The 16222-nt window shown below is 36.2% G+C and overlaps 1 protein-coding gene across 1 annotated transcript in view; it reads left to right on the top strand.

Moving 5' to 3' along the window:
* CFAP61 (cilia and flagella associated protein 61) overlaps positions 1–16222 on the top strand; it is a 281876-nt gene that overhangs the window by 98171 nt on the left and 167483 nt on the right. Inside the window, exons 14-16 of the mRNA XM_079124251.1 lie at positions 3593–3719; positions 7608–7685; positions 13531–13737. Coding sequence (XP_078980377.1) covers positions 3593–3719; positions 7608–7685; positions 13531–13737 — 412 coding nt within the window. The remainder of the gene's footprint in view (positions 1–3592; positions 3720–7607; positions 7686–13530; positions 13738–16222) is intronic.

The following is a 16222-nucleotide window of genomic DNA, read 5'->3' as shown; positions in this document are numbered from 1 at the left end:
GGTGGCTCAGCTGAGGATGGATTTATGGGGGCAAAGGTGAAAACATGGAGTCACATGCGGATGCTGTTGTAACATCCTAGGCGGGAGGTGATGGTGGTCAGGGCGAACCCTGAAGGTTGTGAGAAGAGGCTGGATCTAGATGCATTTTGAAGGAAGAGACAATCCGAAGTGCAACCCAGCTGAAAGAAAGACATTTGAGAAAGTCAAAATGAAGCCGAGGGTGGGGGCTTGAACCACTGGAAGTTTGGATTTGCCATTAAGTCAGACAGGAAAGACAGTGATGGAGGGCTCTGGGAGGACAGCACTAACTAGACCACTAGATAACCAGGTTTGTTTCACTTTGTGAATGCAGTGGCCTTGAGAGTAAGCTTAGCCAAATCTTCCACAGTATGTTAAGCCTTTTGTTTGATACTAGTTTCCAATAGAGGTATATCAAATCCTACCAGCAGGATGATGAACTAGTCAAATTCTTGTGATCCATCAATTTTCCCTTCAGGGTCCTGAAGCTATACTGTTAAACTTCCAGTTTGATATTGTTACAGCTTCCTAGTGAATATCAAATAAAGACCTTTGTTCACATACAGATTTTTGCCCTAAGTCTAGTTTATCTGATATTTATAACTGTACCTGCTTATTTTTTGGCTGTGAGTTGCATTTCCATTTCCTTTTCAGATTTATAGAGTTATTTCATCCACTTAGAAGTGTGCCAGGTGTACAAGTCAATGGTTTTCAGTATATTTATGTTATGCAGCCAACTCCTCTATCTGGTTTTAAAATATTTTCCTCATTCCAAATGCTACCCCATACCTACTAAATAGTCACATCCATTTCTTTCTTTCTCAGCCCCTGATAACTTCTAATCTACTTTCTGACTCTAAATTTGCCTCTACTGGACATTCCATATAAATGTAATTATACAATATGTGACCTTTGATTATGGCTTCTTTCACTTAGCATAATCTTTTAAAGGTTCAGCTATGTTGGAATATGTATTGGTACTTCATTCCTTTTATGGCTAATAATATCCCATTGTATGTATATATCACATTTTGTGCATTCATCAGTTGGTGGACATTTGGCTTGTTATGACTAGTGGGCTATTATGACTATTGCTGCTATGAACATTAATGTGCAAGATTTTTTTGTGTGATCATATTGTTTTAGTCAGCTTTTCTGCCCCTGTGATGAAAGGACATGACCAGAACAAATACAGAGGAGGAAAGGTTTACTTGGGGGCTCACAGTTTCAATGGTCTCAATCCATAGACAGCAGGCTCCATTCCTCAGGGTTCATGGCAGAAGAGTGTAGTGGAGGGAAGCAGCTCCCATGATGATCAGAAAGCAGAGAGAGAGCAACTCCACTCATCAGATACAAATATATACCCCAAAGCCATGCCCCCAATGCCCCACCTCCTCCAGCCACACCTCACCTGCCTTCAGTTACCACTCAATTAATCCCATCAGGTGAGTAATGCACTGATTGGCTTAAGGCTCTTATAACCCAATCATTTTTTCACATTGTACCACATGTGAACTTTTGGGGGACACCTCACTTCTAAACCATAACACATATGTTGCTAATTCTCTTAAATATTTTCCTTGTACTGTGTTCTGTTTTACATTCACATCTTCAACGCAGCAGAGCGTTGGTGTAATTTTGGTGTAAGGTGGTTATATCAGAATCAAGTTCTTAACTTTCACTTAAAGATTGCTCATAAATATTATTAAGGTGATATTAATTGATCTTTTTTTTTTCTTTTCTTTTCTTTTTTTTTTTTTTTTTGTGGTGCTGGGGATTGAACCCAGGGCCTTATGCTTATGAGGCAAGCACACTACCAACTGAGCTATATCCCTAGCCCTAATTGATCATCTTTTAACCAGTTAATTATAGATGTAGTTTTCCTTTGTAAATATGCACAGATATTTAGTACTTAAGAGTTAAAATAGATTAGAATAGTTCATTTTATTAACATTAAGGGGAATAGCCTTGTCCTATTTAGTCATAATACACTGATGACTGTAGAGAATTCAACATAAGGCCAGCTACATGATATGAGTGGGCAAGAATTTTACACTGAGTCATCAGCCAAACGCATCATGGCTCTGCCTGCATCAGAGTGTGTAAAGTAGCTCCTGTGTGTGACTAGAGACTCCATAGGTCATGTATCTGACCCTGAACCTCTTCAATCCATGTCCAGGATCTCATTGGAACTTGAGGGTGATGGTGAATGTGGACTTCCCCCAAGCAACACAGCCCTGTTGTCACCTCCAGCAGAGGGAGGCAGCAGTTGTGAGGCAGGGGCGAGGAGGCCCAAGGTGCCAAGCACAGGGAACATGTAGGAGATAACCCACTATGGAGAGAGGTGGTATTTGGTGGGGACCATGCATGAGGAAAGCCCCATAGACCCTGGACATGCTGCATTGTCTCACTTAACTTCACTTAAAAACACAAAATCAAAGGTATAATTATTATTATTTTTTTTATTGTAAACAAATGGGATACATGTTGTTTCTCTGCTTGTACATGGCGTAAAGGCATACCATTTGTGTAATCATAAATTTACATAGAGTAATGTTGTTTGATTCATTCTGTTATTTTTTCCCTTCCCCCCACCCCTCCCACCCCTCTTTACCCTCTATACAGTACTTCCTTCCTCCATACTTGCCCCCCTCCCTAACCCTAACTCTAACCCTAACACTAACCCTTCCCTCCCCCCCATTATGTGTCATCCTCCACTTATTAGCGATATCATTCGTCCTTTGGCTTTTTGAGATTGGCTTATCTCGCTTAGCATGATATTCTCCAATTTCATCCATTTGACTGCAAATGCCATAATTTTATCATTCTTTATGGCTGAGTAATATTCCATTGTATATATATACCACAGTTTCTTTATCCACTCATCAATTGAAGGGCATCTAGGTTGGTTCCACAGTCTGGCTATTGTGAATTGAGCAGCTCTGAACATTGATGTGGCTGTATCTCTGTAGTATGCTGATTTTAAGTCCTTTGGGTATAGGCCAAGGAGTGGGATAGCTGGGTCAAATGGAGGGTCCATTCCAAGTTTTCTAAGGAATCTCCACACTGCTTTCCAGAGTGGCTGCACTAATTTTCAGCCCCCAAAGGTATAATTATTAAGAAGTTTTAAGATGGAGACCTCAGAACATTAAACTTGAAGTGTGAGGTAGGTCTTTCAGAGCATACTGTCCTGGGACACTCTCTGGGAAACATGCTTGTGAAGGCAGCTCTGGTATAATGCAATTTCTTTACTTCTTAACATAACATGAAAAAAAATAAGAAATATAGTGCTGAGCATATTAAATTGTATGCATTTCAAGTATAACCTTGTATTATCTTTGAAATTGCATTATTCTTGATTTTTTTCTTATTCTCTATACTTTTTTGGGTACTTTCCAGTTTTTCTAGGAAGTGAGATACTTTTAATTAATCAAATTCCATTGTTAATAAATATATACTCCTCCAGGTATTATTTTATATAAGTATGATATGTTACCATTCTTTCTTCATTTATGGGAGAAATACATATTTTGGTACTTTAACCCAAAAAAATTATATTTTTCTCCTTCTCCAGGTCCATTAAGATAAGATTAGCCACTTTCATGGACACTTCTGGCATTGAAAAGCTTGTGAGCACCCTCATGCTCAATAAAAGCATATTGACAGATTTAAACCAATACAATGAAGCTCGCAGAGACCCTGTAAGTACCTGCAGTCACCAGAGTGGCCTCCCTTTCCTCATGATATGGGACCATGGGACCATTTTGACCCATGTACATTCATTTCTGAAGTTTCCTTGAACTTCAGTTTGAGAATCATATGTGGAGAGAAGCCAAGTTGGGATTTTAAGATGGGGACAAGACAAAAAAAAAAAAAAAAAAAAAAGGAGATTGAAGTTTAAGGAAGTGAAGCTGTTTTCCTCACTGGTATTGCCCAAGAGGGCCGGCCATATACCCCAAATCTTTATCACAGGGATGGAAAATTTGAACTTATTGCAGACAAGTATAAATAAACTATATAAATCTTAGTCCTCAGATTAAGGTGAATCTGTCTGTGGTCAGGGAGAAGTAGCTCAGGACTTCATGGAGATCTGGTGCCTACCCAGTAGTACTGGTTGTCAGACTTAGTGGTACCCCATTTTGACCCTACTGGATGATGAACCTGGACAGACTCTTTTATTGAACTGGTTGAATTCTCAGGACTGGATAGGCTGAGAAAGATCCTGTGTGGAAAATGTTGGGTCCTCTTTCTAGTACAGTAGGCATGTGTGTGCCAAGGCAAAGACAGGCTAGCGGTGGTCCTCACATTAACACCATTGTCTAAAGGACCAAGCCAGCTAATTTAACTAATATGGAATTAAGCTTGGAGTGGGAGAAGCATGCAGTCACTTACATTTGATTTTGAAACAGTTTTATTGAAGTATAACTAAATATTTCAAAATTTGAATACTACATGTAACCAAAAATAGGCTTACCCCAGCCAGCCAGAAGACACTCTTGTATTTCCATTCAGGCACTTTTCCCCCAGATTAATACCTTTTCTTATAAGATCAGAGATTAATTATGCCTATTCTGAGCTTTATTTATGTGGGTCAATACAGTTTGTTTTCTGACAACATGTTTCTGAGATTCACCCATATTATATCATGATGAATTCCATTGCATGGATACATCATAATTTATTTCTTCATTCTGCTGAAGTTCCCGATTATTGGTTCTTTTTGGGGGAAAACCTTTTTGGTTAATTATTAAGTCACCAGGAGAGAGACATCAAACATCTAAACACAGTGACACATACACAAATGTTTAATATTTATAAAGGCATCAAACTGAAATAAAACTTCCCACCAGCATTTTTTTTTTTTTTTTGCTTTGGTTTGTCTTGGTCTTTTCGTTTCTTCATTTGTTGCTCCTTCCTTCTTAGCCCCTCTCAACAGTATGATTTTGAATCCTGGTCTCAAAGTGTGGTCTAGGGAACCTTGCTATTGGGGGGAGTGGTGGTCTCCAAGTCATAAAATTTCAGTGGTTCTATGAGATAAAAGCTATTTTCATAATAAGAGAATTATATTCCTTTTCCACTTTATTGACATTTACACTGACTATTCAAAAGTGAGGGTGGGTAAAAGAGTTGGCACCTTAACAGGAATCAAGGCAGAGACACCAAATGTCCTATTGGTCATGGAACTCTTCACCTCCCTGTACTACTTTCAACAGAAAAGGAAACCCACTAGGGGATATCACTGCATGCCTGTCAAAATGGCTAAAGCAAAACATAGTAACACTGTTAAATGTTGGTGAGGATATGGGGAAATTGGATCATTCATATGTGGAATTGCTAAATGGTGCAGCCACCTTGTGAAACATGTTGGATTTTCTTAAAAAACAAACAAACAAACAAATATAATTATCATTTGACCTAGCAATTTTACTCCTGGACATTTGTTCCAGAGAAATGAGGACTTATACATAAATGTCCACAGTCATTGGAATTATCTCAGATATTCTTCAACAGATGTGTGGTTAAAAAAAAAAAAAAACTGTATCACATTCACACCATGGTATACTATACAGAAACAAATGGAATGAGCTGCAAATTCATGTTTTAACTTATATATATATCTCCAGAGTGTTTTTCTAAGTGGGGAAAAAAGCCCCAATCCCTAAAGGCTATGTACTATATGATTCCATTCATGTGACATTTTGAAATGATAAAATTTTAGAAATGGAGGACAGATTATTTGTTGCCAAAGTTTAGGGCAGGGGAAATTCAGGGGGAGATAGGTATAGTTATGAAAGGGAAACTCAAGGGATTTTTGTGGTATTGGGACTATTCAATACCATGGTTGTGATAAATGCACAAACCTATTTTGGAGAAAAAATTATGTAGAACTCAATACACATATTAACACACTTGAGTCAATGTCAACTTCTGCTTGTCTTATTGTAGTTTTGTAAAATGTTATCGTTAGGGGATACTGGGCAATGTATACAAGGAATTTCTATATTATTTCTTACAACTGCATGTGTAAGTCTACAATTATCTCAATTACAATTTTAATTTTTAAAAAATCCAGTTCCACTAAAGAATATTCAAATATTCTTGATGAGGCAACAAAATTATTAAAATCTTTAAGTCCATGTGTTTTTAATATTCTTTGTGATAACAAGAGAAATGTGCATGAAGCACTTCATTTGTATCCTGAAGCATGTAGGTTGTTTCAAGAAAAAGCATTTCTGCAGTTGCTTGAATTGCATGTTGAACCAGCTGTCATTTTTCATGGAACACCATTTTTACTTGAAAGAAAAACTGGCAGACAAAATACAGGATTTTTGGATGTGGGTAGTTGGCAGACATTTTCTTAAAAATGAATGAGATAAGCTTGTTAAACCAAGACAAAAACTGACAGCATTTGCACCCTGTGATATAATCCAATCAAGAAAAAGAACTATAGAATTTAGAGGAACCAGTATCTGCCATTTTGAGTTTGACAGTTTCCCGATATTTATAAGACTTTTTCTGATGAAACTAATGGTGATATTAATGAATGTGATGTTTTGATATTTGTTTTTAACTGAATCAATATTTGGAAAATCGTCAAACTTGGAGAACCAATAGTTTTTGGATAAACAAGGCATGATGTTGGAGAAACATTCATGAATAAAAGAGTCATCCAAAGTGCAAAAGACTGATGGATTTTAACATAAAAGTATCAATGTTCATTGATATGGTTTCAGATACTACATTGGAACTAATCTCTAAAACACTGCATTGCTAAATTTTGGTGGAGTATCAGAGAATATCCATAATTATCTGAAAATTATTTAAATACTTCTTCCTTTTCCAACTACATATCTTTGTAAAGACAAATTATTTTTTGTATATTTCAACTAAAACAACATATTGCAACTGAATGACCGCAGGAGCAAAAAGGACCATCTAACTGTTTTTTGTTAAGATAAACATTAAAGAAATTTGCAAAAATAGAAAACAGTTCAATTTTTAAGAATTTTTTGTTTTGGAATGTGTAATTTTTTAAATTAAAAATACTTTCAATTAATATGCAACATGCTATTAATTTTCAGTAAAGTAACAGTTTTAAAATTTTGTTTTATTGGTAAATTAAAAAAATTAATAAATAAATTCCAATTGTTCTCAGTTTTAAATTCTAATACAGAAAATGGTGATAGATACTATATGTATATAAACCAAAGCTCTTTGGAGTTCTTGGTGTGTAGGGGTTCTAGGATGAAAAAATTGGGGAACTATTGATATAGAGCAGATTCTGAATAAAAAGGAATGGAGTTTGAATCATAGATTTATTCCTTATGAGCCAGAGATCTTGCAATAGCCTGCCAACCACATTTTATCATAAATAAATAGATTAATAATAATACTTAGAGTTGAGGTGAGAAGGAGGGCACTTACCTTGATTCCAGACCAAATTAAATGTTGATAGATGTTGGCTCTGTCTGTCATTGTTAAGTACTCATGGCTTGTGGGTTCGTGATCATGGACTTACAATTTAATGCTCACAGAAACATTGATTCTGATACTTCTAAGGGTCTTAAAATACATGTTTATCTTTTCAGGATGGAACACCAATGCAGGCATTTGTAGCTGAAGTTGCTGAACAAATAGTTGGTATTGCAGTGATCAGAAATGAAATGGTAACTTGTGAAATGGCTATTATTTTCCTTGATCATGATTCTTTATTTTATGAATTAGCACACAATGCTATTGCTTAAGCTTTATTTTTACCTATTTAATGTATCATCATCAGTTTGCATTCCACCTAATAGCCTTTCAAATCTCCCATTTTTTTTTTTCAGTTCAAGATATTTGGAATATTACAAAAAGTATATGAAAACATTCTCATTCTAAAAATTCAAATAACCTACCACGCACATGAAAAAAAAAAAAATCCCCACTGTTCCCTCCAAAAGATTACTACTGCCATAGTCATTTATCCTTTCTAGCATTCTTCCTTGTACTTAATTACATGTATTTTATATTTTCCCCAATGTACAGTTACTCTGGAATACTCCAAGTGTTTCACTCTTTCCCTACTGATTTTAAGTCCAGTCTTTACATTTGTTAAATTTCCATGTGCTTGTGTCAATTTTTAAGCTCTATTCTAACTATGGATTTGTTTGTTGAAGCCTAGTTGTGTTATCATGTACTTTGAGTTCTGATAGGGGAGTCTTCTTTCATTTGCCTTCTTTCTCTAAATGTTCTCAATTTTTCTTGGATATTTCATACTCTTCCAGATAAACCTTCTAATACTTATTATGATTTTTTTCTGTGCCTATGTAGATTTTATGGAACAATTTAGGAACAATCAACATTGGTAAAATACTAGACCTACCCCTGGGAACATTACTTCCTGTTTGACTCTGGGTTCTTCAGAAAAGTTTTGTGACTTTTTGTATAACACGTTTTTGTGCCGCTACTATGGTTTTGATATGGTTTAAATGTGTCCCCCAAAGATTCATATGTTGGAAGCTTTCCCCAGCATTACAATATTAAGAAGTGGTAAGACCTCTAAGAAGAGGGGCCTAGTAAGAGATTGATAGGTCATTGAGGGAGAAACCCTCTAAAGGGATTAAGTAGTTTTGGGGAGACCACAGGTAGTTTTCATAAGAGTAAGTTGTTATAAAAAGATCGAGACTGGCCTTTCCTCTCCCCTTCATGTCTTCCAGTTCTTGTTTTAGTTTTATTTATTTAATGTGAATGCCTCCCTTCCTCTTGGACACACTCACTATATCATTCGCCCTTAAGCCCTCACTAGAGTCTGAATCAGTGGAGCCATCTGGTCTTGGACTTTAAGCCTCCAAAATGGTGAGTAAATAAACCTCACTGTAAAGTACCCAAACTTGATGTAGCTCAGTGCTAAAGTGCCCCTGGATTCAATCCCCAGTACCAATCAATCAATAAATAAATCACCCATCATCAGGTGTTTTAACAATGGAATACGAACCAATACAGCCAGATATTTTGTTTACTGTGCAGGCCAACTCTGTACCTTTTTTCCATCTTGTTCTGCCCCTGGAAACCAAACTGAATGGATAACATCATACTGCCTGTGCTTTTTGGCTTCCAGTTGCATTTGGCCAGTGGGAAGCCTTGACTGGAGGAGGTTGAGGACAGTGAGATTGGGATGCCTGCAACTAGCTGTTATCTCCACTGAATCCCCTGGCTTTATCAAGGTAGCCTCTTCTCCAGGATGTTCTCTTTGTGGATTCCTATAGCACGTCCTCCTCCCCACCACCCACCGAGGCTGGTAGTAGCTTGCAGTTGCTGCTGCACCATCCCTGCTAATTTCCCTACACCCTGCCCCATTCTCATAAATGTTTCCTTTGTTAAAACCACCTCTAATTATTCTAACTTGAATGTGCCATCTGTTTCCTGCTGAGACTCTGCCCCAGTACAGTCTTGGACATTTATGATTTATTTATATGGATTTTATGATTTTTTTCTTTGTATTATAAATAAGCACTTTTTCTTATTGCATTTTCTAAGTACTTACTTTAGTGTATGGGATAACTACTAATTTTTGTATTTTGGTCTTATATCTAACCACCTTCCTGAAGTCTCTTACTAGCACTCAAAGTTTTGTAATTGATTCTTTTTCCAGACACAGTATCACTTCCTAAATATTTTGTTGGTTAAGGAGTTAGAGGGCATGCTCAGATTCAAGGATGGAGTGGATTCTACCCCTTGATGGGAGTGTGGGAAGGGCATTTTGTGGAAGAACATGTGGGAAAGGAGATGCTATCATGTTTGCCATCTTTGACCTTCCTTTCTAATATTTATCTTATTTCTTTTTGCAATTTTAGCATATGACTGGAACAACATTAAAAATAGTAGCTATTTTTGTGGGATTTTTTTTTATTTTAATGGGATTATTCCATATTTTCCTCCACTTAGAATATTTGCTATAGATATCTTGGAGATATCAAATTAAATAAGCTTTCTTATATCTTTAGTGTATTAAATGTTTTTATTATGAACACATTGATTTTATCAAATGGGTTCTTGGTATTTATTGAGATATTCTTATGGCTTTGACTTTTTTTCCTCCTGTGGTTCTGGGGATCAAACCCAGGGCCTTGCATGTGCTAGGCAAGAACTCTACCACCAAACTATATCCCCATCCCTAGATACACATGTGACATGGTCAGTTTCCCATTGCTGTGACAAAATGTTTGAGAAAGTCAATTTAAAGGAGGCAAGATTTGTTTTGGTTCATGGTTTCAGAGATTTTAGTCCATGGTCATTTGCCTCCATTGTTTCTGGGCCTGTGGTAGGGCAGAATATCACAATGGGGAATGTGTAGGGGAAAATGTGTAGAGCCACCGAATGGCAGTCAAGAAGCCGGTGGGTAGAGGAGAAAGGAAGAGCGAGGGCAAGGAAGGAACTGGGGATAAAATATAACCTTAAGGCACACCCCCAGTGACCTACTACCTCCAACTAGATCCTACCTCCTAAATTCCATCCCCCCGCCAATAGTGCCACCAGCTCAGAACCAAGACATGAACTTTTGGGGGAATAGTCCAGATCCAAACTGTAATATGTATTATATATTATCTTTTTCCTTGCATTAATTTTTTTTAATTACATGTATCTTTGATTTATTCTTTTACAGAGGTAGTAAATTCACCTAGTCCATACATATGTGAGATGTTTTCGTTTTTTCTTCATACTAAAATACTCATTTGGTTATATAAAGTTATCATTTAAATTATTTATCATCAGAACGTTGAAATTTATACTCTCATTATCTTTCAGTATCCAGTGTCAATGATAAAATATAGTCTAATGGTGACTGAATTCTTGATCCTTTGTAAATAATGTATTTAATCTTTCTTTTTGAGAATTAGATTTTCTTTTTATACCAGAAATTCTGAAATTATATCAAGAAGTATCTTATCCCTCTTTTGGGAAATTTTTTTTTTCTGTTTTTTCATTATATTTCTACCCTTCCATTGTCTCCATTCTTCTTAAGTTGATCTTTAGGTAGATATTGAATTCTTTGAATTGATTCTTCAATGTTAACCTTTAACATAGATAATCTTGTATTTCTTACTCATCACTTTAAGAATTTTCTTTGATTTTGTCTTCTTAATCCCTAATTCAGTCTTCAGTCATGTTTATTCTATTATCCAAGTCTTCTGTTGGAATTTTTATTCCAGAATTCATATATTTAACTTTCATATCTCTTCCTTGTTTTTTAAATTATTTCCTTTGGTATCAACATGTTTGTTTTTTATATGCAAGATCATTTTTGGTACCTCTGAAGGCATTATGTACAATTTTTAAAAAATCTCTTCCCTGTTCTCTGAATAATCTGTTCCCTCTGTAGCAAGTCATATGCTTCTCCATTCTGGTTTTTGCTTTAGTCATTTTTCCTCAAAAATCTGTGTCATGAATGAAAAATTAAATTGTCAGTATGGGTGGCTGGCATGTGCTTGGTTGGCAGTTGTGTTTATGTGTTTCTCCGTGGATTCTCTCCTGTCGCTGGCAGGGCTACCTGTCCTCTATGTCTAATTGGGAGGAAGATAACCATTGTCTGGCCTCCTCTTCTGTGCTTGAAGATAGTACCAGCAGGCAGGCAGGGACCCCAAAGTGACCCAAGATAGCAAGGTTTAGCCTAGTATGAGAATGTCATTCCATTTTTAAAGTTTTGTCCCCCATCCACTAAACCCCAATTATTTAAAAAATACATATTTTTTTTATTTTTAAGGGATTTGGGATGGAAGGAAAATTAGATGCACATTGCCCATCTGCTGTTTTTAGCTAATAACCTTTATTGGCTCTTTGCTTCTTACTTTTCAATTATTTCTCAGTCTTACACTTACTACTTTTTTATTTTATAATGAGGGATGTCTCCTTGGTAATTAAAGAAAGTTCTTATGGTATAAAGGCTGATGCAGAGACAATGCAGATTGAAAGGTTGCCAGAATTACCCTCTGGTCCAACGCTGGCCTGGTTACCCCAAGCCCCATTTCTTCTGTGCTTTGTGGCAGGAACTGAAAGACAAGGGACCTTGGGGGAGTCTTTGCTACAGTATTTGACAGTTTTCATGAAATTGCTATTACCAGCCTTGGTGATCACAGAATAAATCAAGTTCCATGCATTCTCCAATTTCTCTTCTTGAAAATGTGCTTCTTAAAACAATTTTCCTGGGGAAAATGAGGAAATCTAACTCACAGTTTTTCAGTCTGCGTTTAATTTGTTTTTTCTACATTTCAAGTTTATTTACTATGTTTGATTTTGCATTCAATAGACTTTGTCACCAGAAAGAGTCATATGTACTTTGGATTGCTCACCTCCACTCCATACCCCCAATAGTACACATACTGAAAAGTGAAGCAAAATGGGTTGACCCAGTGCACAGCTAGCACAGATGAGCCCCTAGTTCCCGATGCAGGATAGGGAGACTAAGGGCATGCCCCAGAACTCAACCCCTAGAAACAGAAGTAGCATATCTGATATTTCATTTTCCATATAAACACTCAGGAGTCCTTTAAATTACTGTCTATTATATAAAACTATTATATATCAGAAATAGAAAGTTAGGAATACCCTGGATGAGGCCCAACCTCACAGACTAGCTACTTGTGCCAGTTAAAGTATGTGACTTTGGGATGGCACATTTCCAAGATAACAGGTGAACAGTGACATCCAGGCATGCAAGTGTGTCTGTTTGTCTGATTCCTGAATAACTCACATGCTCAGTCTCTTGTGCTGACTAGTGTGCACTCATGGTGTTCAATAGGGATAAGGGGCTACTGTTCTGCTACCTGACCAGTGATGGGCTCAGAGCTCTCCACTTAATGGCAACCATGAGTATAAGGAGCAAACTCCAAAGCTGTGTACCACCCCCCAAACAAGCCATCAGAACAAGTAACTTTCAGAAAACATCACTTTAAATTTTTTAAAAACTTTTTAGTGCACTACAGTTATACATAATAGTGGGGTTTATTTTGACATATTCATAAATGCACATAATGTGGTTTTCTCCATTTCAACCCCGAGTACTTCCTCTCTCCCTTCCCTTCTCCCTCCCCCAACTTTCTTCCTCTACTCTATTGGTCTTCTTTCTGTTTATTTATTTATTTATTTGATTGGTGTATTAGAGTTTTTTATAAAACTGGGATGCATTGTGATACATGCACAATAGCATACTGCTTTTAATGTAAAAAAAAACTTCATGAAGTCAAGATGGTTAGAAGAATGGAGAAACTTTAGATTATGTAGAAGGAAATGAGAGGGGGGGTATGAAAAACGGTGGAATGAGACAGACATCATTACCCTATGTACATGTATGATTACACGAATGGTGTGACTACATCATGCACAACCATAGAACTGAAAAATATGCCCCATTTGTGTACAGTGAATCAAAATGCAGTCTGTAAAAAATAAAAAAAAAATTAATGGGAGAAAAAGACACTACAGTAATTTTTAATGGATATTGTTTAAAACACTCTTTCTCTGCCTCTTCTTTAGGATGTAGAGTACATACGGTCCCATTTCAATATTGAAGATTTCATCTATTTCAGTCACCACCAACGGGAAGAACATGGCCACTTGTATCACTTTGCCCTGAACCCTATTTTTCGGCACTATACTAAGTTTTTTCTGAAGGAGATCCTTCGCTTAGGCTATAAATCCTGTCTATACTACCCTGTTTACCCACAACCCAGGGAAGGCAAGGTAAGAGAGTATTATTCACTTTCCCAGTAGGTCAGCATTCACAATGTCATTCCTGTTGTGTGCCATTATTTCATTCATTCCTATCTTGATGGATTTTGACCGTAACATGGATCTGAGTTTGATAACATGGATCAGAATTTCCAGTGACCATATTGAGTTTGGCCCTTTTCTTATCCTACAGTGAATATCCAGAAAGTTTTGAATTTTTGAAATAATAGCATTAGTAGAGCAATTTTGCTGGCTTTTCTCTATTGACAAAACAGAGACTAAAAACTATGCAAAAATGTTCTAAGAGACATGAAAATCAAATTATGTCTTATGGTACATTAGTGCAAAGCCAAAATGATCCTATTGTTCTCCAACCAAAGAACATTTTAGTAATAAATAAATAGAATAAATTAGTTCTATCCTGTAAGATTGGTATGCTATACACAGCATTCAAAGTAAGTTTTATAACCATGCCATAAAAGTAATGGATAAAAAGTGGAGATGTATGATCCTATTGTAAACATTATGTAGTAAATGCATGTAATAAATACATATAATAAATTACATGTAGTAAATTCATATAATACTTGTTACACTTGTGTAGAATAATACCATCATAATAAATACTGATCTGATGCATATACATTTTGGATATATGTGCACTAAAAACAAACTCATTCTATTTTCATATCCTGCACATTCCAGTGGCTAGGAGGGTACAACTTACCATAAAGGTAGGAAGGTTTGTCCAAAGTTGTATCCCCAGTGCCTAGAAGCCACATACACACACACACACACACACACACACACACACACACACACACACACACTTTCTCCCTCCCTCTCTTATGTTAGGTGTCCTGATTGTTCCACAGGCAAGTGCCCATTTTAGCTGGATTCCCAAGGGGTTATTCCCTGAAAATTGTTCCCTCAATCACTGGCAGCATTTGTCCTCTCAAGGGGTGATAGGCTTCAATACTAGACTGGCTAGAAGTTATTCCATCAGATTCCATTCGTGACCTCACCCGTTCCTGTGTTCTGCCCAGAATCCTTGACATTGTCACATTTCTTCTCAGTTGTCACAAAGGACTCGGTGGATTTCAAGATGATCTTATTTATCAAATGTTTTATTAAATAATCTAGAGTGTGTTAGCACATACAGACAATAATTATGACAGTGTACCTTATTGAACAAAACCCTGTTGGAGAAGTGTAAAAGGAATGGGAAAGAAAGAAGAAGAAATATAGAAAAGATTTTTTAGGAAGATGGAGACTCTGCTTTAGAGATTTTTTTTCCTATCAAAATGCAGTCAGATAGCAATGTGATCGCCCTAGATATGAACTTAATGAAATGGGAAGGTAACAGTTTTACCAGAAAATTCTGGTCCTGCACAATTTTTTTTCACTTTACACTTGGCCAAACGCCAATTGTGTGACCTTCAGGATGTATTATTAAATTCTTAGCTTTTATTCATGATATTGCCCAGATATACTAAGTTGGAGAAAGCCCATTTGCATCCATAATAAAAATAATGCCTTGGGCATTTCATTGAATGTTTATTTACCACAATGGTATAGAGTTAGGGCTATGTTAGGCACTACCATATAGGCTGTGGAAACACATTTGGAAACTCATTTCCTCTCAGTTTGCACTTTCAGTTGATTTATGCATATATATTTGAAACAAGTGTAAGAAGCAACTCCAAACAATTTGGTAAGAGTTCCTAAATTCTACTGTAAATCCCTGGTTGACTGTAGTAAATTTGAGCTTTTTTGGCTTGAATTATGAGAATGGTTTTCTTTATACCTTCTGCAAGGGCATGCATTGAGAGAAATTCAGTGACACAAAGACAGAGTTCTGGCTAGAGATTCCTGAGTTGATTTTCAGTTTGTAAAGTTAAGGAATGAGGTTCATTGGTAAATGATTTTAGAATCCCTGTAGAAGCTCTTAGAAATGCCAGGGTTATGTGTAGAGCTGCAAATAAGTGATTCGTAAATTGTCTTATTTATTAAGATATATCTACAGTTCAGTTGTTTTTTTTTTTTTTTTTTTTTTTTTTTTTTTGCTTTCTTGCTTAAATTCAATAAATGCATCATTAAGAGTTTTGGCTTCACAGTTTAACTCTTGAGGTTTAAACGGTTACTATACCCTGTGTTGGTTTTACCAAAATTTCTAAGAATTCATACATGAGAGAAATAAAAATCACCATTTTTAGCTTTCTTTGCCAATTTTTAAAAACTAGAGAAAATTAATATTTAAAGCCTTGTTCTAAAACTTGATTTATCATAGTTCATTTCAACAAACATAAATCTTAATCATAATTTAGTATAAGTCAAAATAATATGATCTACCTCCCCCACCCTACCCTACTTTGCAGTTTTATCTTTTTGTTCTAACACTTGTTTTATCCACAAGCGTCCATCTGAAGTCTCTGGGAGTGACTTTTATAAACAGGAAAATTTTCACATTTTCTTGTTCAGTCACTCTGCGATGGCA

This window comes from Sciurus vulgaris, assembly GCF_902686455.1.
Source record: "Sciurus vulgaris genome assembly, chromosome: 2".
In the NCBI taxonomy this organism is placed as follows: domain Eukaryota; kingdom Metazoa; phylum Chordata; class Mammalia; order Rodentia; family Sciuridae; genus Sciurus; species Sciurus vulgaris.
The sequence above is the reverse complement of the archived record's forward strand: the minus strand, read 5'-3'. Positions and strand labels throughout refer to the sequence as shown.